The sequence below is a fragment of the Anopheles coluzzii genome, chromosome 2 (genome assembly GCF_943734685.1).
Source record: "Anopheles coluzzii chromosome 2, AcolN3, whole genome shotgun sequence".
Taxonomy (NCBI): Eukaryota; Metazoa; Arthropoda; class Insecta; order Diptera; family Culicidae; genus Anopheles; species Anopheles coluzzii.
Window position 1 is genome coordinate 19,972,759 of NC_064670.1, and position 23,857 is coordinate 19,996,615.

Genomic DNA, 23,857 nt, shown 5'->3' on the forward strand with positions numbered 1-23,857 from the left:
CCCTCCTAGAGCGGTGTTACTGGTATCGTAGAGGAAAGCGAGTTTCCGTTGAGCCCTGGTAATACCGGTCGATACCATCGATTCCATATGTCGTAGGATAGGTGGTGGTGGGGCGAGCTGGCGGTTGGTGCAGCTGGCGGTCGATGCTGCTGCAGGTAGCGACGGTGCATGCGAAATCGATTAAGTGCACTTTCGGGCTTTCAGCGTTCAGGTCGGTGTCGACGGCGGAGACATCGAAGTCGTGTTTTGCCGGCTCGTCAACTGTTGTTCGGGCGATGGCAGTTGGGACATCGGAGTTATGCGCGCGTCCGGTCATCGGCGGGCGATCGAGTGACGGTATCACGAGGCCGATATGGTCGTGGTCGTTCGTTGCTTGGGTTGGTTTCAGGCGGTTGACGGAGATTAGCGTAGCTGTCCGTTACAAAGATCTGAAACGACTTCGAAAATTTGTGTAAGTGCTTGGTATGAAGCGTGATACGTTTGTTGCGGCGACGGTCGAATGATATGTTGCTATGGGCGAGCAACTGTTCCAATCGGTCAAAGTGCCAGACGGTGTCCTGTAGGAACGTTGAAACAAGTGTCGATACGTTTCGGTTTGATATCGTTCGGGTCAGCAGGTAAGCACATTGGTGCTGGTCGATAGCGGTTACCCTGGCTGAGCGAAAAAGTACCCGATGATGTCTGGGCAAGTGGATGAGCAGGAAAGCAGACGAATCCTGTTCCCCCTTACGGTCCTGCCAAACGAATCGTAGTGTCATCGGTTGGGCGAAGGATCTCGCTTTAGGGTTCGAGTAGCGGTCGATGTGGGGATTATGCTTCGAGGTCGGCATACGTAGCGTGTAGCGTTTTCGGTCGGGCCGCTGTGCGGCAGATTCGGTATCGATTCGATTAATCGCTTAGGTGTCGGCATCGGTAGCGACGAAGAAACGTGGGAAGGCGATCATTTTCCGTTGATACTTATCATCGGAAGTTTTTGATGGTTCGTGGTTAGGAAGTCGATTGCGTACTGTTTCGTTGCGGTCCATGGTGGCACGAACAAAGAGACCGGCAGTTAACGCCTCCTGACCGAATAGGTAGTGGTCGGTAGATTGTTCGAAAGCTAATAGAAAGCTTGGGTGCCTGGCGCGGACTGGAAGGTAGTCGTCTTCGGCGGTCCGGATGCGAGGTCGGTTATCGGTCGGTTGCGAGGTACCGCATGGTCGGCGGTCGGCGGCGGTTTTCCCGTTGGGGTAGCACATCATTTTTTTATTCGCTGCAGAATGTTCGCAGTTAGTTGTTGTTATGGGCCAACCTGATGATCCCGTAGATCGCTACCGAGGACACTCATCGGGCGTAGATCGAAGTGTGTGTGCGGTCTATCGGGAGGTCAGCGAACGCGCGCTCGGCACGATGCGTGAGTGCCGATCGAGGAGAAAGATATGGCGCGCGCTTGAGAAAAGTCGTGGAACAAAGTGGTAGCAAATCGTTTACGAGTTATTAATAATAAACAAGGACTTTCCAATCCCATCGTTTTGAAGGAAGTAACGCGTTAACGTTTCTTAGCGTTCTTTCGAAAGAAAACGAAAATATAACAGTGGCGACGAGTTGAAAAAAAAAACAAATAAGACTTTCACAGTGCAGTGCAATTAGTACGAAAGGCATTGTTAAAGTGTTCGCGTGTGAAGTGCATCCTTTACCGGAAAAGAGAGGCAATTCCATCGAAGCGGCATTAAAATGTTTAATCCCGAAGGCGATGCCGAGATGGATGAGCAGCGACGTTTGTCTCTAAACGGTGCAAGGGCTCTGAACCCGGGCTTTGTTCAGCCAACGCAAAGTGCACCGATGCAACCAGCACAACCGCCATCGCAAAATCCCGTTGCTTCATCGGCACAAGCAGGACTGGCCATGAACGGTTCTGAAACGGGAATGTTTTTGCAAATGCTGAATCTTATGCAGCAGCAAATGCAGCAGCAGCAGCAACAGCTATCTCAGCAGCAACAAATGATGGCACACATGATGCAACAAACACCACACACGACAGCGCAGCCCCAACAACAAGCCCAGCAGGCTCAACAGTACGCACAGCAGCCCGCAGCACCAAGGAATCCAGAGTTGATTATGGATGCTTTGGCAGGAAGCATCAACGAGTTTCGGTTCGAGGCAGAATCCGGCGTGACGTTCCCTGCATGGTATGCACGTTACGAGGATTTGTTCGTGCAAGACGCCTCCCGACTAGAGGATTCAGCGAAAGTGCGGCTGCTCATTCGCAAATTGGGCACAGCGGAACACGCGCGGTACTGCAACTTCATCCTTCCCCGTGTTCCCCGCGACCTCACGTTCGACGATACAGTTAGCAAACTGAAGGCCCTATTTGGAAGCGCGGAGTCCCTACTTAGCAAGCGATACAAGTGTTTGCAAATTGTGAAAGCTCATAACGAAGACCTGATGACATTCGCATGTCGGGTTAATCGCGCTTGTGTTGATTTCCAATTCAGCGCTATGACCGAGGAGCAGTTCAAATGCTTAATGCTTGTTTGTGGGTTGAGAGAGGAAGGCGATGCTGAAATCCGCACACGGCTTCTTGCTCGCATCGAGGACAAGGCAGACCTCACGCTGGAGCAGCTTTCTGCCGAAGCTCAGCGCATCACAAGCTTGAAGGTGGACAGCGCGATGATAGCCACCGAGGGAAACGAGCGAGTTTTCGCTATGCGCGGTGACTACAAACAGCGGTACGCGCAGCAGACACAACGCAGCTTCAGCAAACAGCAGCATCCTCAGCAAGCAGACAGAATCGCACCAGCAGCGAAACCACCGGGTCCATGCTGGTTATGCGGCGATCATCATTGGATACGAGATTGTTCGTACCGGTCGCATAAGTGCGAGGATTGTGGCAAGTATGGGCACCGCGAAGGGCATTGTAACACTGCAGGGCGGAAGAAAAGAAAAAATAATTTCTACAAGCGCTCTTCAGTAGCGACAAGGGTAGTTTCCGTTAATATTTTTAGCGTACAACAAAACCGGAAATACGTGACTGTCCACATTGGGCAGAAATCGGCCAGGTTACAGCTCGACACTGGCTCGGACATTACGATCATAGGACGAAAGACCTGGAAACAGCTCGGCATGCCAACTCTATCTCCAGCGCAAGTGCACGCGAAAACGGCAACTGGTGCACATATTCAGCTGGATGGCGAATTTGAAGCGGATATCACGATTAACGGAAGGACTGAAACGGCGATAATAAGAGTCATTCCGTCAGATTTGCAGCTATTAGGAGCCGATGTAATCGCTATTTTTTCGCTTGCAGCCATGCCGATGAACCAATTTTGCAACAGAATAGCGAGCGATTCTGCAAAATGGGAGAAGAAATTTCCAGCTGTTTTCCACGGTAAAGGTTTATGCACAAAAACCACTCAAACGCTGCCTGAGGAACATGATCGGGGCTTCAAGAGTGGTGATTGCGTTTACGCGAAGTGGTATTCGCGCAACTCTTGGAAATGGGTTCCCGCGCAGGTTGTTCGCATGATAGGGAATGTGATATATGAGGTTAAGACGGATGACGGCCGTATGCATCGCCGTCACGTAAACCAGCTGCGGAAACGGGACACCGGCAGTTCAGAGCAGTCAACCAATCTCGCGGCTCGTACGCAATTGCCGCTAGATCTGCTCATCGAAGGGCCAAGAGATGTCGTGCCAGTTGAGGACCCTACATTGAAATCCTCACCGCTCCTACCATCATCATCCGACGAGGTCCGTGGTATGACCTCCTCACCGCCGTTACCATCTCCACGACCAGTACCTGTCCAACGAAGAAGACGTCAGCAGCCGGTACAATCGCCACGCCGATCCAACAGGTCCAGACGATTCCCGCGTAGGCTTGATGGGTATCTGCTGCAATAAAAAGGGGGAGATGTTATGGGCCAACCTGATGATCCCGTAGATCGCTACCGAGGACACTCATCGGGCGTAGATCGAAGTGTGTGTGCGGTCTATCGGGAGGTCAGCGAACGCGCGCTCGGCACGATGCGTGAGTGCCGATCGAGGAGAAAGATATGGCGCGCGCTTGAGAAAAGTCGTGGAACAAAGTGGTAGCAAATCGTTTACGAGTTATTAATAATAAACAAGGACTTTCCAATCCCATCGTTTTGAAGGAAGTAACGCGTTAACGTTTCTTAGCGTTCTTTCGAAAGAAAACGAAAATATAACAGTTGTAAAAGGGTGGATCTTACATAGCACGATGATGATGACGTATGATCGTTGTCGTGGTGACGGCGTGCGTAGTGGCGTCTTCGCGGGGCCTGCTGTCAGCGGCCCTCCCGGTCGGGTAGATCCACGCGAACACGATGATGGCGGCAGCGGCTCTCTCGTCTATGGTGTTAAGCGGTGATGATGACGCAAACACTCCTGGTTGTCTCCACGTTCATGCACGGGTAGAGGTGAGAACGATGAAGTGCGTCGGTTCGCATGATGGTGTGCGTCGTCCTTTTTCGTGAGCAGCAAATGGTGTCTTCTCACATACGGCGGAATTGTGTAGACAAAATGGCGGCGTCGTCTTTCTTGTCGGCTGGATCCAAGCGGGTTCGCCTTCGAGCTAAATAATCGTGATGGCGGCGATGTGTCACTACTGCTACGGCTGGGTAATTTGCGTGCGCAACTCGACGTTGGTGTCCTCCTTCTTGATCGCACCCGTAGATCGAAGCACACACAAACGGAAAATTCCCAGTAGCACGAGGTATAGAAACAGCTTGCGAGGTGGTGATCGGCGTCGAGGAGACCACCAGCGGAGATTGTCGTCGATCCGCTTCCAAGAATTGCGTCGATTGCGTCAGCCGTCGAAAGCTCGATGGAAAATTTCTGCTGCGCCGATGATGGTGTGTGTGCGCTTGACTCGCTTCGAGGCGGCGCGCGTGTGTGCGGGGGGGTCTTTTGTTCGCTGAATGCAGGAACGCTCCGTGTAGCTACGGGCGCACTAACACGGCGTTGCTGCGTTTTTTCGTCGGCCCGCACTCAACGTCCTGTGAATGATGAAAGGGCGCTCGTTGCGCACTTTACAGGGAAAGGGGGGAGGAGGCCAGCCGCGTTGCCGGTACCTCTAACGCTGGTAGCACTCCCGGTCGTAGGCACACACACACACGCGTTGTCTTCTCTGCATCGATCTCCGATGCCGGTGGCACGTTTTAACACGTTCAACGCGGTACAAGTTTGCGATGCGTAGTACACACACCCACTCACGTACGAATTCGCGGCGTCGGTTGCGGATCACGTCGGGGTCACCAGTTTTAGGGGATCCCGACGGCAGGCCGCGGCGGGTTGCGAATCACGTCGGGGTCACCAGTTTTAGGGGATCCCGACGGCATGCCGCGGCGGGTTGCAAATCACGTCGGGGTCACCAGTTTTAGGGGATCCCGACGGCAGGCCGCGGCGGGTTGCGAATCACGTCGGGGTCACCAGTTTTAGGGGTGCCACAAAAGTGGTCCCTAATTTTTTAAAGAGATACGCAACACGCTTTGCGAACTACGTTTTGGTAGAATTCGATTTATTTTTTTCTTTTAAGCCGCGGAACGGTGAGTTCGGGAGAGACGCGAAAATTAGTGTTGTTCGTTCGAGAGTTGCCGGAGAAGAAGTGTGTGTTGGGTAAGACGGACGGATATGCGCGTGTCGGTGTTGAAACGTTTAGGACGAGAGAGAGCGTGTATGGAGCAAGCCACCGTTTTTATAGCTGCGGTGCAGCATGCTACCACTGTTTGTCCTGCTCTAGCTTTGTGTGCAGTCCCTGCCTAACTAGCCCGTTAAACATTTTCTGTCGGTAGTTCTAGGTGTGCGCACCAGATGGAACTCTGGTCGCTACACAGGTATTCCCCGATATACGCCATACTCGATATACGCGATTTCGCTATAAGCTTTTTTTCTAAATTTGAAAGTTCTTTGAGCAAGTTGTACTAATTTGACACATCGAATATCAAATTCAAAATAAATTCCCTTTTGATCGAATATTAAAAACCATTTCAAAAGGTGTACAATTGTAATCTTCAGTTGAATCAGATCAAATAACTCATTAAGTGGTAAATCCTACCACTTCAAGCAAAATTATACGAAAATTAGCTATAATTTGACTGAAAACTCGACATTTGCTAATATTCGAGATACGCTATTGCCTCCGGTCCGCATTAATAGCGTATATCGGGGAGTACCTGCAAGATGATACAAAGAGCGGACGAGAGAAGATCGCTTGCGTGAACGCTTGGTGTAGCAAGCGAAATTGGACAAGTCCCAGAAAAGCGAGACACAAGAGTTTCTCTCGAACGATGGAAAGAGAAGAACCATATGCAACATGAGGATGGTTGGTGAAACACAGCCAAGTTGCGAGCAAAAAGTGACCAACACCCAGAAGAGCAAGACAGAGTGAAAATTTTTCTGAATGTTAGAATGAGAAAAATGATAGATACACATCAAAATCGCGCGATAATGCCGGTTGGGTACCCACCGACTAGACATGGGCAAAATGATTCTTTGCGACGATTCGAGCGAGCTGGCTCTTTTGCTTACTGCGAATCACGAGCGATCGTTGATTCGTCCGCTCGCGCTAGCCATACCTTTAATTGGACAGGAGATATAGGTGATATTTTCCGTGAGGTATTGCTTAATTAATGCAGGTTGTTCTCGAATAATAGAGTATAGAGTTAATGGTGAGAAAAAATCAATACACAAAAATACACATTTTTTACATCTTCAATGGGAGCAAAACAATCACTAATGAGTTTCCATTTCATTAATTGTGCTCCCCATTTTTTTCATCCGTTTCATTTATGAAATAATGATCTTTTTAGCAGGAATGAAATAATAATCAGGCAGGAAGAAAAACAAAATGTCACTCTGTGAACGAATGTTACTCAAATCATTATTATAGTGAGTCTTTAACCTATAAGGCAAAGCCGTCCTCCTGTATAAAAAAAGACATAGCGTAAGGCAATTGAAATACTTTTTTTTTCTATTACAAAACAACTGATATTCTTTATCGTAATAACTGGTTTCCTGCAGCGAATACAGCGAAGAAATTCAGACTAAGCGCGAGCGCACTGCCTATCCAAAATCCATGCAAAAAAAAAAAAAGTCTAGCTCGCGAGCGCGCTGCCCATCCAAACTACGTAGCGAGAAGAACAGGGTAGCTCGCGAGCGCACTGCCTATCCAAAATCCATGCAGAAAAAAACAGGGTAGCTCGCGAGCGCACTGCCTATCCAAAATCCATGCAGAAAAAAACAGGGTAGCTCGCGAGCGCCCTGCCCATCCAAAATACGTAGCGAGAAGAACAGGGTAGCTCGCGAGCGACCGGTTGGCCCAAAATCCATTCATAAAAAAACAGCCCAGCTCGCGAGCGCCAACATGCATAGTGAGAGGATCAAGCTATCTCGTGAGCGCGCTGCCTGGACAAAATACGTAGTGAGAAGAGAAGGGGTGCTCTCGAGCTACCTTGTTCTTCTCGCTACATATTTTGGATGAGCAGGGCGCTCGCGAGCTACCCTGTTTTTTCTGCATGGTTTTTTAATAGGCAGTGCGCTCGCGAGCTACCCTGTTTTTTTCTGCATGGATTTTAGATAGGCAGTGCGCTCGCGAGCTACCCTGTTCTTCTCGCTACATATTTTGGATGGGCTACCCTGTTTTTTTCTGCATGGATTTTGGATAGGCAGTGCGCTCGCGAGCTAGGCTGTTTTTTTCTGCATGGATTTTGGATAGGCAGTGTGGGTCGACGACAGTAGCTTGTGATGTTTTTTTTTCAATAAAACGTTAATTTGAGTTTTAGTTTTAACCACAATAAAAATATTTGTTGTTTTTACTTGCGGCTATTTACATTCCGTATAAGCCCAACAGTATTATAGATTTAGATTTTTTTCTCGGAGCAACTAATTTCAAACGATTTTGTTTTATTTTTTTATGCGAGCGGGCGAATCATATTTTTCTGGAATGAAGAGCGGCGAGCGCCCGCTCATTAATGGGAGCGAGCGAACCTTATGATTCCCGCTCTTCTTGCCCATGTCTACCACCGACATGGGCCCAGTCTCAGCCCTGCCCAAGGTGGATTTAAAAATATCAGGTGGTGGACTCTAGTGCATTTTGACAATTCGTCACTTGACGTAAGGTCTACACGATTCAAACTTTGTTTACATTTATTAAATTGGTTCATATAATTTATCTACCCCATTTTATCGATTAAATATTCTTTAAAAATATATTTTGGACTTTGCGAGTTCTTATTCAACATTAAAGCATAAATTAAAGTGTGTTATTTTGTGTTATTACGTCAATTTATTCTAAATTTTATTTTGTTTTCGACATTTTTGATGATAAAAACTAAGAAATCATTATTTTTTTCAATTTTCACATTGATTTCTCATTATCTACGAGCTTCATGGACAAGTGATATTAGAACTCTTACTCACATTATTTTAAATTTCGTGCATAAGCAAATCATCAAATCTTTTGTTAATATATCTCATTTTTTTGATAAAATCAACAGACACACAAAAATGCTTATAATAACAAAGAAATCTTGTCTTTTTGCTAAGCTTTGTGTGCGGAAACCAATGGATAACGGTTTTAAAATGACGTAAAGTCCCTCAACTATGGCGACCCCCCAAAGGCCCTTATCCACCACCTGATATTTTAATCCACCTTGATTGCGCCATCTTGTTCGATAACGTCACCGGCTGTTGCTTTGCCCTCCTTCTTTCGCGATTTGTCAAAAAACGCGATTCATACGGTGTGACCGAACGGTCTGCAACTTTCGCCGTAAAAAAGCGATCAAACGCACCTCGCCGTGCCGAAAAAGTGTTTGCAAATCAGCATCCATTGAGTAGCAATCAAGTGCAAACGAATGTAAAATGTCCCGATACGTGCAACGTCCGGAAAACGCTCTGAAAAGAGCGAACGGTAAGTAGAGTGTGCGTGCGTGTGCGTGTGTGCGTGGTGGAAAGGGAACGGGACGGCTGGGCCTGTACAAATTCCAATATGGACGACACGTCAAATGTCCACGTTTTGAGGCGTATCGGTGTGTGTGTTTGTTTGTGCCGGGCTGATTTTGGTCGCATTTTTCTTTGCAGAGTTTATCGATGTCGGCAAGAAGGCGCGTGCCCTGGACACCCTTCAGGAGGTGTTCCGGGCGAAGAAATGGAACTACAACTGGTCCGAATCGATCATCGAGCCGGTCATGTTCAAGTATCTGGACCTGTGCGTGGAGCTGAAGAAGTCGCACATCGCCAAGGAGGGTCTGTTCCAGTACCGGAACATGTTCCAGCTGGTGAACGTGGGTTCGCTGGAGAACGTGATCCGGGGCTACCTGAAGATGGCCGAGGAGCGCACGGAACAGGCGCAGCAGCAGTCGTCCCAGGCGACCGTGGACATCGACGATCTGGACAATCTGGCGACGCCGGAATCGATCCTGATGAGCGCGGTGTGCGGTGAGGACGCGCAGGACCGTTCCGACCGGACGATCCTGCTGCCGTGGGTAAAGTTCCTGTGGGAAAGCTACTGCCAGTGCTTGGAGCTGCTGAAGGTGAACTCGCACTGCGAAACGCTGTACCACGACATTGCCCGGATGGCGTTCCAGTTCTGTCTGAAGTACAACCGCAAGATGGAGTTCCGCAAGCTGTGCGAGAAGCTGCGCAAGCATCTGGAGGACATCTGCAAGGTGTCGTCCCAGACGGCGAACGTCACCATCTCGAAGCCGGAAACGCAGCAGCTGAATCTGGAGACGCGTCTGCACCAGCTCGACTCGGCCATCCAGATGGAGCTGTGGCTGGAGGCGTACAAGGCCATCGAGGACATTCACGGGCTGATGCAGCTGAGCAAGAAGACGCCGCTGCCGAAAACGATGGCCCTGTACTACACCAAGCTGGCGATGGTGTTCTGGAAGGCGGGCAATCAGCTGTTCCACGCGTCGGCACTGCTGAAACTGTTCCAGCTGTCGCGCGACATGAAGAAGAACGTAACGGCGGAGGAAATTCAGCGCATGACGACGCACGTGCTCATCGCCACGCTGGCCATTCCGCTGCCATCGGCTCACCCCGAGTTCGATCGGTTCATCGAAACGGACAAGAGTCCGATGGAGAAGGCGCAGCGTTTGGCGTTCCTGCTCGGCCTGCAGCAATCGCCGTCCCGTGCACTGCTGCTGAAGGAGCTGATCCGTCTGAACGTGCTGCAGCTGGCGGCTCCCCAGTTCCGCCATCTCTACCAACTGCTGGAGGTGGAGTTCGATCCGCTCAATCTGTGCGATCAGGTGCAGAAGATTGTGGACGAGATTGAGGCCGACCCGAACTCGGTGTACGGCCAGTACATTCAGGCGCTGAAGGACGTGACGCTGGTGCGATTGGTGCGTCAAATTTCGCAGGTCTACCAGACGATCGAGTTCCCGCGCCTGCTGGAGCTGGCGAAGTTTGCCGACTACCATCATCTGGAGCGCATCCTGGTGGACTGTGTGCGCCACAACGATATGCAGATTACGATCGATCATCGCAACGAGTGCGTTCACTTCGGCACCGACCTGTCGGAGAGCCAGCGGGAGGACCATCCGGACGGGCCGACGCTGCAGTCGATGCCGTCGGAGCAGATCCGCTCGCAGCTGGTCAATATGTCGGTGGTGCTGCACCGCGCCATCGCCACGATCAACCCGAACCGCAAGAAGGCGGAGCGGGAGCGGCTGCGCGCCCAGATGGTGCACCAGTACGAGGAGAACGCGGACAAGGAGCACCAGCGTATACTGCAGCGCCAGAAGAAGATCGAGGACCGCAAGGAGTACATCGAGCGCATGAACCAGGAGCGCGAGGAGGAGGAGCTGCGCCTGCAGGAGGAGCAGGTGCGCATGCAGAAGCTGGCCGAACAGCGCCGCCTCGAGGCGGAGAACGAGGAGCGGGAGCGCAAGCGGCATGAGAACGAGCTGCAGATGATGAAGGAGCGCAACATGAAGGAGAAGATCGAGCAGATCAAGCAGACGGCCACGGGCCAGAAGCTGCTGAAGAAGCTGGACGAGGAAGAGATCCGCAAGCTGAACACGGAGGAGATAGCGGCGCGCGAGGCGGAGGAGCGGCTGAAGGAGCGCAAGGCGCACGAGAACAACCTGAAGACGCAGGAGAAGAAGATCGACTACTTCGAGCGGGCCAAGCGGCTGGAGGAGATCCCGCTGATCGAGAAGTACCTGCAGGACCGGTCGGTGCAGGACAAGGAGTTCTGGGAGAAGCAGGAAGCGGCCCGCATCGAGGCGGCCATCGCCGAGCGCAAGAACGCGGAAGCGTGCCAGGAGCGGCTGAAGCGCATGCTGCCCGACCGGGACGTCTACTGGCAGCAGCTGAAGAACGAGCGCGGCAACCAGTTCGCCGAGAAGCTGAAGCAGTTCAACCAGGCGCTGGAGGAGGAGCGTAAGCGCCGGCTGGCCGACCGCGTCGTCAAGCGCCGCGAGGAGCGCCGCATGAAGTGGCTGAAGGAAAAGGAGGAGGAGCGCCGTCGCATCGAAGAGGAGCTGCGCAAGCAGAAGGAAGAGGCGGACCGCATCGAGCGCGAGCGGCGTGCCGAGGAGCGGCGCATACAGGACGAGAAGAACCGTCAGCTGGCGGAGAAGCAGCTCGCCATTGCGGAGGAGGTGGAGCGCCGAAGAAGGGAAGAGCTGGAGCAGATGAAGGAAGCGGACGGGCGCCGTGAGCGCCGCCCTGCAGCGGGACCGGCCGAACCGAAGCCCGAGGAAAGCTGGCGCAAAGGACCGGCAGCCGCAGCTCCCGCCAATCCTGCCGCTGACGAGCCGAAGAAGAACGTCTGGCAGGGTTCGGGCCGGTACGGGCCGGGACCGCGCGAACGGGGCGGAGAAACTGGCCCGAAAGATAAGTGGCGCACCGGGCCGGAAGATCACGAGAAGGATGGTGGTGGTGCTGGTGGTATGCGTCGCGGTGGCGATATGCGCCGTGGTCAGGACGATCGTGGACCGATTCGTCGTGGTGGTGGCGAAGAGCGTGGTGAGCGCGAGGATCGTGGTCCGATTCGCCGTGGTGGTGGTCCAGGTGATGCACCAGCCGGAACAGGCACTCCCCGGCGAGATGATCGTCCGGGTGGCGGATTCAACCGCGATCGCCGTGACGACCGTCGTGATGATCGCCGTGATGATCGCCGTGATGATCGCCGTGGCGATGACCGTGGTCCACGTGGTGGTGGCGAGCGGGGCAATACTTGGCGTCGCGGACCGGCCGACAATGCCGACGATAACCGTCGGGGACCGAGGGACGAAGGACGGCAGGATACCTGGCGCAACACCCGGCAGGATGCGGCACCCAAGCAGAAAGAGGATCGACCCCAGCGCGAAGCACGTCCTGCTCAGGAAAATGGTAAGTGTAGCCGTCCGCATGCCACTCCGGTGGAGCCGCGATTATTGATTGGTTTGGTTTTCCTTTTTGGCACCTTTCCCCCAGTTCCCCCCCGCAGCAACGCCGGCCCAGATGAAGAAGGATGGACGGATGTGAAGCACCGCTAGAGTGTAGTGCGTGTGAGCGCGCGCTTGCTTGCGTTCGTGACGTCTAAATTAAGCGAGTAACTTTAAAACACAACAGTGGAACCATATTCTGTTCTTTCTTTTTTCTAACCATTACGCATCGCCGACTATATAATATCTACTTACTACTACTACTACCACTGCACACCAATTTTGCGGGGAAACATCGGATGTGTTGCAACTTTTTTATTCAGAATATGTAAGCATGTAAGCATCATGTGCATTGGCGCATTAGTTGTTGCATAGGTTACTCAACATTTTACGATGTGCTGCGGTCCTGCCCCATGGCAATAGTGCGCTGTCCGCGGCTATTAGTGCTGCTGCATTCTACTCACTGACAGATCGCAACCCCAATTGCGTCGTATCCTTCTAGGGACGGAAGTGGTGAAATGGGCTTTTGAGTGGGCTGGAGTAGCAACTATGCTTTAGGTAACTTCAAAATAAAATATTATTATGAATCCAACAAAATCATTCATTATATCAACGTTATATCCTGCGTGATGACTTCATCGAAAAGAATCGAGCGTAAACATACCCAGGTACCGCCGTTAACCATTTCGAAGCGAATAGAACTCTTTATTAATTAAACCTCAATTCAATCTGCTCTACATCACTTCACTAATCATTCCCTATTCCCCGCGTGGCCCGGGCACCTGCTGCTCGCACAGCTCGAAATCCTTCAAATCGATATCGATACCGTGCTTTTCGTACTCGAGCGCGTACTTCCGCACCAGCGCCTCCGTATTGATGCAGTCCAGCTTCTCCTGGATGCGCATCCGCAGCGGGTTCTCGATCGCATCCATGATCTGGTACCGCAGCACGTTCGGCAGTATGTTGACCGCGGCCTCGATCACGTAATCGAACGTACCGGCCCCATCGCTGCGGACCTGGATGTTGCCCAGCTCCAGCTGGATGTCGCGCAGCTTCAGCTTTTTGCCCAGGTTCAGCGGCTGCTCGATCTGAAATGCGACGCGTATGTGCTCCACCGTGAACTGTGCCCGGCCCGGATGGGACAGCATGCCGCGCCCGATCGACACCGTCCACTGGGTCGAGCCGACGATGCGCTGCGTGGCCACGTGCATACCGACCGTCGCCGTGTTGTTCTGCATCGTGATGGAGATGTCGCCGTACCGGTAGAAGCTCGACCCACCGCTGATCCACGTGTGCGACGTCTGCATGCCGAAGATGCCGGCCGTATTGTTGTAGTCCGGCACCAAGAACGGATCCAGGCCCTTGTTGCGCACGATGCGCCGCATCTCGCCGATCGCCATGTCGAGTGGGGCGATCGAGTTCGGCAGCGTGAACTGGTTCTCGACCGTAATGTTCAGCATCCGGCTGTCCACCTCGTGCCGGATCTTCGTGTACGCCTCGGACAGCATGAACGGCTTCATCGTGTCGTACACGAGATTGGACGCCGAGTTGACCACGCTCTGGAAGATGCTGCCCATGAAGCCGAGGTTCTGGAAGTCCATCGCCATGTCGTCGAACGCAATGTCCAGCTCGATGTCGTTCGTGCGCAGCGTGCCGTCCCGTTCGACGGCCAGCGAAACGTTCGCCTTGGTCAGCACGTTGCGCATCACCACGTTGAACGGGCCCTCGGCCCGGTTGAAGAACGTGCTCATCGTGTAGTTGCCGTTGACCGTGATCTCGTCGATCGCTACCAGCGCCGTCACGGACATGCGGCTCAGCTCGGTGTGAAAGTAGCGAATCCGGAAGCGGGACATGCCGCGGGCCAGCACATTGCGCAGATGCATCTTGGCGAACGAGAACGACTGCCGGATCTCGGGGATGGGCATCGGGTCGGGTATGGACGCGTCCGGCAGCCCGACCGGATCATCCTGCTTGTACAGATCGATGATGGCGAACAGCTGCTTCGTCAGCATGCTTTCGCCGAGCTCCTGATCCACGATCGAGCGGCCACCATTGTTGGGCCAGGCTGTAAAATAAAATCAAGTGAGCAAAGTGAGCGAAAACGGGCGCTAGCGCTCCACGTTGCTACATACCGTCGGGGGTGCAAACTGCCACACTGATAAGGCAGATCAAATTGATCCACAATAGAGCGATTACCGCTTTGGCCATCGTCATTCACATGCGATCGTCAATACAAAACCACCACTCACACACAAAGACACACACACACACACACACACACACACACACACACACACACAGACACAAAGTATACACGGTGAATATGGTTCGGGGCCACAACACAATCCAGCCAATTGAAGCTAATGCGTCCGATGGCGATTTACAACTGGCGATCGGCTGCCCGGCGGCTCACCACGCTACGCCACACGATCAACGTGCCCGTTGGGATGAACGTTCGCATCTTATCAGCATTATCAGTTGTTCAGTCGCTCGGTCGGCAGCCGCAAGCGTGCGTTCCCGTGAATGTAAGTCCCCGGGACAGTCAGTCAGTCCCTTGCCAAATCGGGAACGACAGTCTCGCCAGAAGAGTGGTTTGTTTCTATCGGGAAGGTCGTCCAAAGCGCGTAAGGAAGATGTTTTCTCCCCTGTTTCTTATCAGTTGCTGTGGGAAGCAGTTGTCCGCCGAGTGGTTTTGTTCGATGATTGGCGTTCCGATGGAAGAAACGTGAAACGTTTTCGTAAATAGACGCATTGATTGGATTTATTTTTAAGAATAGATTTGGTGTCGTGATTAGTTATTTTGGGGGGCACATTTCGTTGGATGGACATAGGTGGTATGCCAGTGGAGCTTGTACATTCCAGCGAAGGTATAAACAAAACTTCATAGGGGCAAACTCCGCCATATCGGGCAAATTTGACGCGCGAAATGTTAGCTAATCAGAGCATTATCTCCCATGGGTTGCTACAGAGACCAATAGACTTACTCATTTGTCTAGATTTAAAGAGCTACGTAACCGGATAGTAAAGTTCTTTTTACTACGCAAACGGCAGCTCAGATGAGAATGGAACAAGATTCAACTTTTACGGAAGCTAGCACCGTATACCATTAGATGACCCAGTTGCCTCGAACTGAATAAAGTTCGACGTTGTTTAAAGAACTACAGCGACAGGACAGCTTGCGAAGGAGAGAACCAATACGCTTAAAAATACCCGTCGGCTTCCATGGTATGAGCCGAATTAATCAAAATGTATGCTACCTTGGTGGCTCTTCGATTGGCTTTCAGTGACTTACTGATTACGTATAGCAGGATAGTCAGTCCTAAGTATGGGAGCACGGTCCATTTGGGGCCTGAACGCATGACGGGTATGTTGTTAAGCCGTACGAGTTGACGACTCCAAAACTCATTTCAGATTGTTCACTAAATGGTACATTTGAGTCCCAATCTTCTGGGTGCATTATGTCCCTCCGTTCATTGTTGAACACATTTGTTTTACTAAATTCGTGAAAATCCGCATATTTTATGACACATGCATGTGATTCAAATTAATAAAACTATTATAATTCAACAGAATTACCTGCCCCAGTACCGGTACGAACGATGATGTCTCCGCATGCCGCAAATCCGCAAATTACATAGTAAATAGCGTATTTATGTTAGCAATAAACTCTTTATCAACTCTTTATAACTTCTTCTTCTTGTCTTTCTTTTGTAACGACCTGCATTAGTCATGATGGCCTTTTAAAGGCTTTTTCAGTACCAGGCAACCAGATAATCACCGTCCTCTTTTGCTACGGGGAGGATGTTCCATTTGGGGTTTGAACCCACGACGGGTATGTTTTCTTAAGCCTTGCAAGCTGACGATTGTACCACGGAAACGCCCCTGAATAATAACTTTATTGCTAAAGCAGTAGTGACAGCCGCACCAGGCCATTATGATTAGGTTGGAGCCGCTCCCGAAGACTGAGCGTATGAAAGCGAGTGGCGCCTCGAGAGGAAGTGATCAGTAGCGATGAATAATCAGGAGAAAGAGCATGGATTTTTTTTTAATGCGTGCGTATGCGCTACTAAGTACTATAAAGTAGTACTATCCAACCTTTTTAGGTGCGATCCCCAGTGCCTCATGCCAAACTCGTGATCGCTGTCATGATCGCTTCCTCATGGCATGCCCCAGCCATCGTATCCTGCCAGCCTTCGCCACCGTCAGGATGCTCGGTTCGCCGTACAGCTCAGCAAGGTCGTGGTTCATCCTTCTACTCCACACTTCATACTCGAACACACCACCGCCAAAGATGGTCCGGAGGATGCGTCGCTCAAACACGCCCAGAGCGTTTGCATCCTCCGCTCGATTTGTCCAAGACTTGTGTCCATAGAGGACCACCGGGCGAATCAATGTGCGAATCAATCTCACATTTCGTGCGGGCTCAAAGACTTCTGGATCTCAGCAGTCGGTGAAGGCCATGATATGCTCCGGATTTCGCTATTGATGTCGTTGTCTGAAGTAACGACCGTCCCGAGATAGCTACACTCCTTTTACTACCTCGAGGTTGTCGCCGTCAACTAATGCACTGCTTCTCCGATTATCCGAGTGTCTCCGGCAAGCAGGTACTTCTTCTCATCTTCACTGTTGTGCTGCCGATGATGATGTCGATGTCACCCAGAAAGCCAAGAAATTGAAGAGACTAGTAGAGGATCGGATTTCGTTGTCTAGAGTCCCGTGTGCTTCTCTTGAATGATACCGACATTCTTCTTCTTTTGGCTCAAGGTCTGACTACTGTACCACTTGTGGGGTTGGCTTTCAATGACTTATTGATTACCCCCCCCCCCATAGCATGATAGTCAGTCCTACGTATGGCGACACTGGCCATTTAGGACTTAAACCCATGACGGGCATGTTGTTAAGTCGTACGAGTTGACGACTGTACCACGAGACCGGCTCAGACCGATACCGACATTTTACTGTATAAATGATACCACGCGGAAGTGTGTTCTAATAAAATGTCAAAAAAGGATCCTTTCACACAGGAGTTTGTTGTGTAAGTTTTAGATCCATGCGAGGCTTTGGCTTTCAATTTCTTTCACTTCCACTTGGAAGACACATTTCGGTCCTTTGCAAGATTGATGGTACCATCCAAACTGTTTGACCACATCTCGTACAGGAGCTTTCTTTTAACGGGTGAAAGCTCACAGTAACAAATTTACATCAAGATTGCCCTACTCGACAAAGCATATAAAATCAAGTACAAAGTTAAGGCCTTTGTTGGAGAAAATTTTAGTTCAAAAACAGTTGAAGCTTACTGTTTTTTGTACATAATTTTCTCCAATATAAGCAAACCTTGTTTAAAAAAATCCTAAACCAAATTAAACAAATAACAGAGAGTTTGCATTGAAAAAAACCTAATTGATTCGTTTCACATCACTCCATCGCTGGCCACGGAAGAGGCCAAATATGAAACAATGTTTTAACGTGTCCAATATTTTCCTAACGTCAATGCTTATAATTCACCCAAAACAATAACGGCAAAAAATACGGCCCTTATCTGCCACGCTAAATCACGTCTTAGATTACCTGCGCCCGACAACGGTGGCGCTACACAATAACCCTTAACCCTCAAATTTATCATCGCCACGTAATCGCCATCGCCAAATTCGAGCTTTCCGGTTACAGCCCTTGCCTTCTTCCCCTTGTCTACGTATCCACGCGATTAATGCCCATATTTTACCTTTAATCTTCTTTTACTTTTTACTTCGCCCCAACACACCTCCTGTTTTGTGGATGGGGGGTGGGAAGGGGAGAGATGTAGGTGGAGAGAAGGGAAGGGAGATATTATTTAAGTTCACGTACAGCACCCGGGGTGCGGCCATCCAAATTCTTCTCACGTAAAGATAATTATGCCTAGTACACATCTCTTGCAACCGTTCTCCTTTCGTTTCTCCCTCTCCCTTCGTTTCTCTCTCTCTCTCTCTCTTTCTCCCTCTCTCTCTCTCTCTACATCTCCATCACACAATCATCTTCATCTTCGTACAAGGGCGACCGGCAAATAGCAGTGCCGATCCGGAGCCGATTTAATAAAAATCGAATGAAAGACTTATCAACGGAAGCATTTCCGGTTTAATCCCTTAAGAGCCTGGGAGAAGGGGGTGCGGAGGGTCTATCTCTCCCCCCCCCCCTGCCTCACAGAATCGATGGCGCTCGCAATGGAAGTGATTTTCGTAGGATTTATTCTATTGGCGTCGATATTTATCGCTCGCGTTTGCGCGACTGCGAACAGGAAATTAATACATTGCCTGCGTCGTCACAGTGCTCAGGCACACGCCTTGCTGCACACCGGATGGAGAAGCACAACAACAAAAAGAAGCTTCGGTTCTGCTTTCTCAGAAAGCTTTGCCATTGCAATTCCGCCATGCAGCGCGTTTTCCCCCCGTCAATTCAATCCTTTTCGTTCAATTCTACACCAGCGTTCCCGGGGCGTGCAAATCCCGGAACAATATAAAAACCGCTCTCTTCCCATGCACGGCCATTCCTCTCCCATCCCGCAATCGACAGGCGGGCCTCACCACGGGTCTGGCTGGAAACTAATTAACGTGGCCGCGCGTTCCCGGCTCGTCATAATTTCCAATCACATACAATTCAGGGAAGTACGGATGGGCCGAGGGATGTGATGTGCACCCCGCTTATCCAGGGGAGGGTTTCCTTTTGGGGTGCTCCGGGCGGTTGAGACGGTTTGCCGTTGCAAACAAATGAAATAAGAGGAGGGAGAAAAAATACAAATATCCTTTTCTGAATGTGTATGGAACCGGGGGAATGTCACCAGGCAGGGGATATGGCGAGTATAGCACGGATTTTGGAAAATGGAACGGGGAAAAAAATTGGACGTAAAGCAATGCGCTTCACCCATGCAACCCACTAGTACGGTGGAATCAATTCCCGGAAAGAGTTTTACACCTCTCTGTTTTAGGGGCAAAAAAACAAACAAACAAACAATCAGCCGGAAAGTTACGCGATCGTTTCCAGCTAATGTAACTAATGCCCAACTCCCACAGGACGTGCTTCGCTCGAGCGTGTAACTGCCGCCTGCAAAGCAATACTGCTGCTGCTGTTGTCGCTTGTTTGCTTCCCCGAACGACAAGCATGTTCGCTTCCACGACCTGAGTGCGTCATGCAGCAGCTTACGCGGGAAAAGGCACCCCTACGACTGTCGCGTTGCAACCCTGAAATAGTTTTTAAATTATAATTTAAACTGTTGTTAGTAATGCGATTTTATTATTTGGCACAATTTTTTTTTATTTTCGTTGCCACACTGAATGCCTCATCGCCTTCCCGCCGGCAATTCGGAGGAAAGTGTGTGTTTGTGTGGTGTACGCAAAGTTTGCAATAGTGCAACGTATTCCAACATGTGTTGAGCAACCGGATGTGCAACGGACAAACACGGGTCACCGCAATGCTTCGGTCAGCACGTCCGACCGTCAGCCTTTTTTGGTCTGGTGCATGCGGGTACGGGTTCCTTCCCGACAGTGATGTGCTGGGCATACTGTACATACGGGGAAAACATTTGCTTGGTTTGAAAGTCGTGTTGCTCGTGAAGCCAAGGGATGAGGGTTAAAAAAAAGACTCCAAACAGAGCGGTATGTGTTGTCAAAATTGTGTTTAAACTTGATGTAGGAAAAGTATTTTTTTATTTTGTTTTTGGGAGTTTTCTCACTTTTGTGTCTTAGTACTAGTATTGGAAAAGCGTGGAATTTTGCAGAAGGGTTTCTTAACGGAACACACCAATTAAATAAAAAGGTTAGCGTTCATCTCGCTTGAGCCTTAATCCGGCTTCACTCTTTATAGCTACGGTCTTCAACCTGTGGTCCGCGAAAGGTATTATTTTTGCAAAAGAAAAGCTTAGCTTGGCTTCGCGGATGACATCGACATCATCGGCAGAACAACAGCGAATGTGTGTGAGGCTTACACCCGACTCAAACGCAAAGCAGCAAGAATTGAATTGAGAATCAATGCAACGAAGACGAAGTATCTGCTTGCCGGAGACACTCAAACAATCTGGGAAGCAGTGCATTAGTTGACGGCGACATCCTCGAGGTAGTAAAGGAGTTTTTCTATCTTGGGACGGTCGTTACCTCGAACAACAATCAACATCAGCAACGAAATCTGGAGACGCATTGTGCAGGCTAATCGTGCATACTATGGGCTTCACCGACTGCTGAGATCCAGAAGTCTTTGAGCCCGCACGAAATGTGAGATTGATTCGCACATTGATTCGCCCGGTGGTCCTCTATGGACACAAGTCTTGGACAAATCGAGCGGAGGATGCAAACGCTCTGGGCGTGTTTGAGCGACGCATCCTCCGGACCATCTTTGGCGGTGGTGTGTTCGAGTATGAAGTGTGGAGTAGAAGGATGAACCACGACCTTGCTGAGCTGTACGGCGAACCGAGCATCCTGACGGTGGCGAAGGCTGGTAGGATACGAGTGCTGGGGCATGTCATGAGGATGTCGGGCCCATGTCCCTCCAAGAAAGTGTTCCCCAGTTGCGCATAACACGCAGGAGAGCACAGCGAACTCGATGGCTGGACCTGTGGGAGATCGGAAGTCTACATGGGATGGGAGACTGCAGCCAGGGACTAAGCATCCTTTAGAATGATTGTTGATCGGGCCATGTCACACTGACGGGCTCTATCGTGAGCAGGCCAACAAGGGAGAGAGAGCGAGTCTAAAAGTCGACATTTGATTCCGACTATTTGCGGAAACAAGGCAAGCTATTTTTGTGTGTTTAATGCTTATGGAACCATTTGTGTCAATCGATAACAGAGATGAAATATAACAAAAACTGTCCCCAGGCTGGAAAAATTGTATCTTTTTGGGGCTCTTTGCTTAATAGATGAAATTGCTGTTAGCTAGGCTCCATACTTCTATTTACATCATACATCAGACTTACTGGAACACTATATAGTTTTAAATTAAAATTCAAAGGAATGTTGCAAAACTTCTCAAAAACCATTGATGTGGCAAAGATGAATATTGCACCATTTAATTATCAGCGTCTCGACAAACCCCCGTGCCCAGTGGAATGAGCGTTAGAGTTGAGTGCAAAATAAATTTAATTACATAATTACACCATCACATAGAACTCGATCCGGCACTAATCGATATTAGTGTCTTTTAATACCGTTTCAATCCAACGCCCCCGGGAGGCTCCAGACGGCTCCAGTGTTTCAGCGACCCACTCATTGCAATCGCTTGCGCCATTGGTGTTGTTTTGCAATCAACTTACGCAAACACTCGAACAAACAGACCCACTGCATCCCACGACTTGTGCTGTGGGTGGGTGTGCGAGGGTTACTCTGGTTCGTTTGTCACCGAACGGTCGATTACAAATTCATCAGCAGCCATGCGACCACCCGTAGGCCAGGCAGTGCGATGGGGGATGGGAGGGGAAGACTTGCAATCAACAGTTGCGATACTCTCAAATCAGCTCTTTCTCTCTCTCTCTCTCTCCTTCTCGTCATCATCGGTGCCAAGGGCGGGTGGGCGGAGTGGCAACATTTTCCACACTTACCGTCTTAATACTTTCTAATTAGTTCCTGCGCCTTCGTTTTTGCACCTTACGAACGGGGCTCACGGGATCGGTGCCGTGACGGGTAGAAGCTGTTCCGTTCTGCTACTTCCTTGCTGCTTATTGCATAGAACGCGACTCTCCTGCCCTTCCTTTTGCTCGCCATTCACCAACCCATTCGCACAGCAATCGTTTTAATTCAACGCGCCAACGCGTCAACCGGCTGTCGCTTTGCTGAAAGGCAAACTTTGCTAATTTATGCGCAAAAAGAAAGTAAATACAAGGCCCGCTGGATGAGCTTGGCAGCGGGTACTCCATCCCCGCCTCTTTTACAAGGGTGCAAGGGTACAAAAAGCCTCAGTTACCATGCCGAAGAGATGGGATGGGAGGGGGGCGATAGGGTTTGTGCAAAACAGTGCTGCACCACGGTAAGGTGAAGCGATGAAAATTTTACAGCAAGAAACAGCAATAAACACACCATCATTCACACTTACACAGGGACTGCTCTGGTGGGGCGCGCAAGACGGGGGGGGGGGGGGGGGGAAATGTCATCGGAAAGTGAACAAAACATTCGCAGCGCCCGCATTACATCCCACACGTCTAAAGGCTCTTCTTCCCGTTTTGCCTGCTTCTTCTTGGAGTGCATTATTCACTGTTAATTATGCTATTCTATTGGCTGAAAAGGCTGACGGGGTGACATTTTCCACCTCAGCCTCAGCCTAATGCCGTCCGTCTGTACGGTGGGAAATTGCATTAAAATTTCATTCCAATGTAGTGGCACATGTCTTCTTCACGGGTTCTCGGTCGGTTCTGTAAGGGACAAAAAGCTGAAAAGCTTCATTAAGCTGCATGGCACGGTTTGCGATGTTTTGTTCAGCGTAAGATTGTGGAAGGAATGCAGCTAGTAAAAGGCGGATCAACAACAGACGCACGTGCAGAAGCGTGCAAAAACTGGTGAAGAGTTTTTGTATCCATGCGCGAATTTCAAGTGCCATTTTCATCCTGTTCCATTTAACCCATTTCTATTGACTAGTGTGACTCGAATGTATTACCTTACTGGAACAGTCAGTCTTTGTTTACGGAGAGCCAGTCAGTTTCGTCATTCGGAGGGTTAAACTCGTTAAGCCTTGCTAAGAACGGTCGCATCCATCCAGCACCCAATTTTGCTCCCAATTGGCACCCCGGTTAGCAGTTAAAACAGACTCCGTGTGGCAGTTTGTGGACACCTTGTGAGCCTGTTCTGACATCTACAATACCTTGGCATATTTGGACAACAATCAGACGACCCTTGAGTGACAGAAAGCTCCAAATGATGCTGAAATTCAAGTCCGAGGGAAAAGTCTCTAAATCGTTGCGTTCGGTTTTGGCCGAGAGGTCGATGCAATCGGTCAAATAGTGAAATATTACCTGTAAAACATGAACAAAAACATATCAGGAATAAGAAATCGCAATCGCAAGGCAATGGCGCCAAAACTCAGTGCGAGCAGTTTAGGTGAATTTTGGAGGAATTTCGACATGAAAGCCTAGTCCGCGATCTGCTCTAACATCATCCAACTGTGTCCCGTCAAATTTTTCTGGGCAAATATGGTGTAAAAGCTCTACTCCAGCCAGTTTTTTTTTGCAAAAATTTAGGAGGAATTGATAAAAATCGAACACGCATACTCGCATGTTTTTGTCCTACATGATGAAAATTCCAGATAACTGACGACAGGCGACTTTCATGGTCGTAGTCATATTTAAAGTTTTTGCAGGTAAGCTTAAACCCTTTCAAAGGATGTTCATGGAAAGAAATTACATCGGTTAGTTTGTTTTTAATCTACAGCCAGCCGAAAAAGTTCATTTTTTTAATGTAAACGTTACAGGACGCCATTTTATCGATATATGCCGTATATATGCCGAAGATGCGCCGTCAAATTCTGCCACGATCA

General features: G+C 50.0%; 2 protein-coding genes across 2 annotated transcripts; one reads left to right on the forward strand and one right to left on the reverse strand.

The window, feature by feature from the left end:
* Positions 1 to 8,679: 8,679 nt before the first annotated feature.
* LOC120947494 (eukaryotic translation initiation factor 3 subunit A) lies at positions 8,680 to 12,971 on the forward strand. Its single transcript, XM_040362861.2, has 3 exons — positions 8,680 to 8,905; positions 9,076 to 12,339; positions 12,424 to 12,971. Exons 1-3 carry the CDS (start codon positions 8,857 to 8,859, stop codon positions 12,483 to 12,485), a joined length of 3,375 nt encoding a protein of 1,124 aa, XP_040218795.2. The 5' UTR covers positions 8,680 to 8,856; the 3' UTR covers positions 12,486 to 12,971.
* Positions 12,972 to 13,051: 80 nt separating this feature from the next.
* Positions 13,052 to 14,954, reverse strand: LOC120947495 (uncharacterized). Its single transcript, XM_040362862.2, has 2 exons — positions 14,507 to 14,954; positions 13,052 to 14,439 (listed from the first exon to the last, which is right to left on the reverse strand). Exons 1-2 carry the CDS (start codon positions 14,586 to 14,588, stop codon positions 13,133 to 13,135), a joined length of 1,389 nt encoding a protein of 462 aa, XP_040218796.2. The 5' UTR covers positions 14,589 to 14,954; the 3' UTR covers positions 13,052 to 13,132.
* Between the last annotated feature and the right edge of the window lie 8,903 nt (positions 14,955 to 23,857).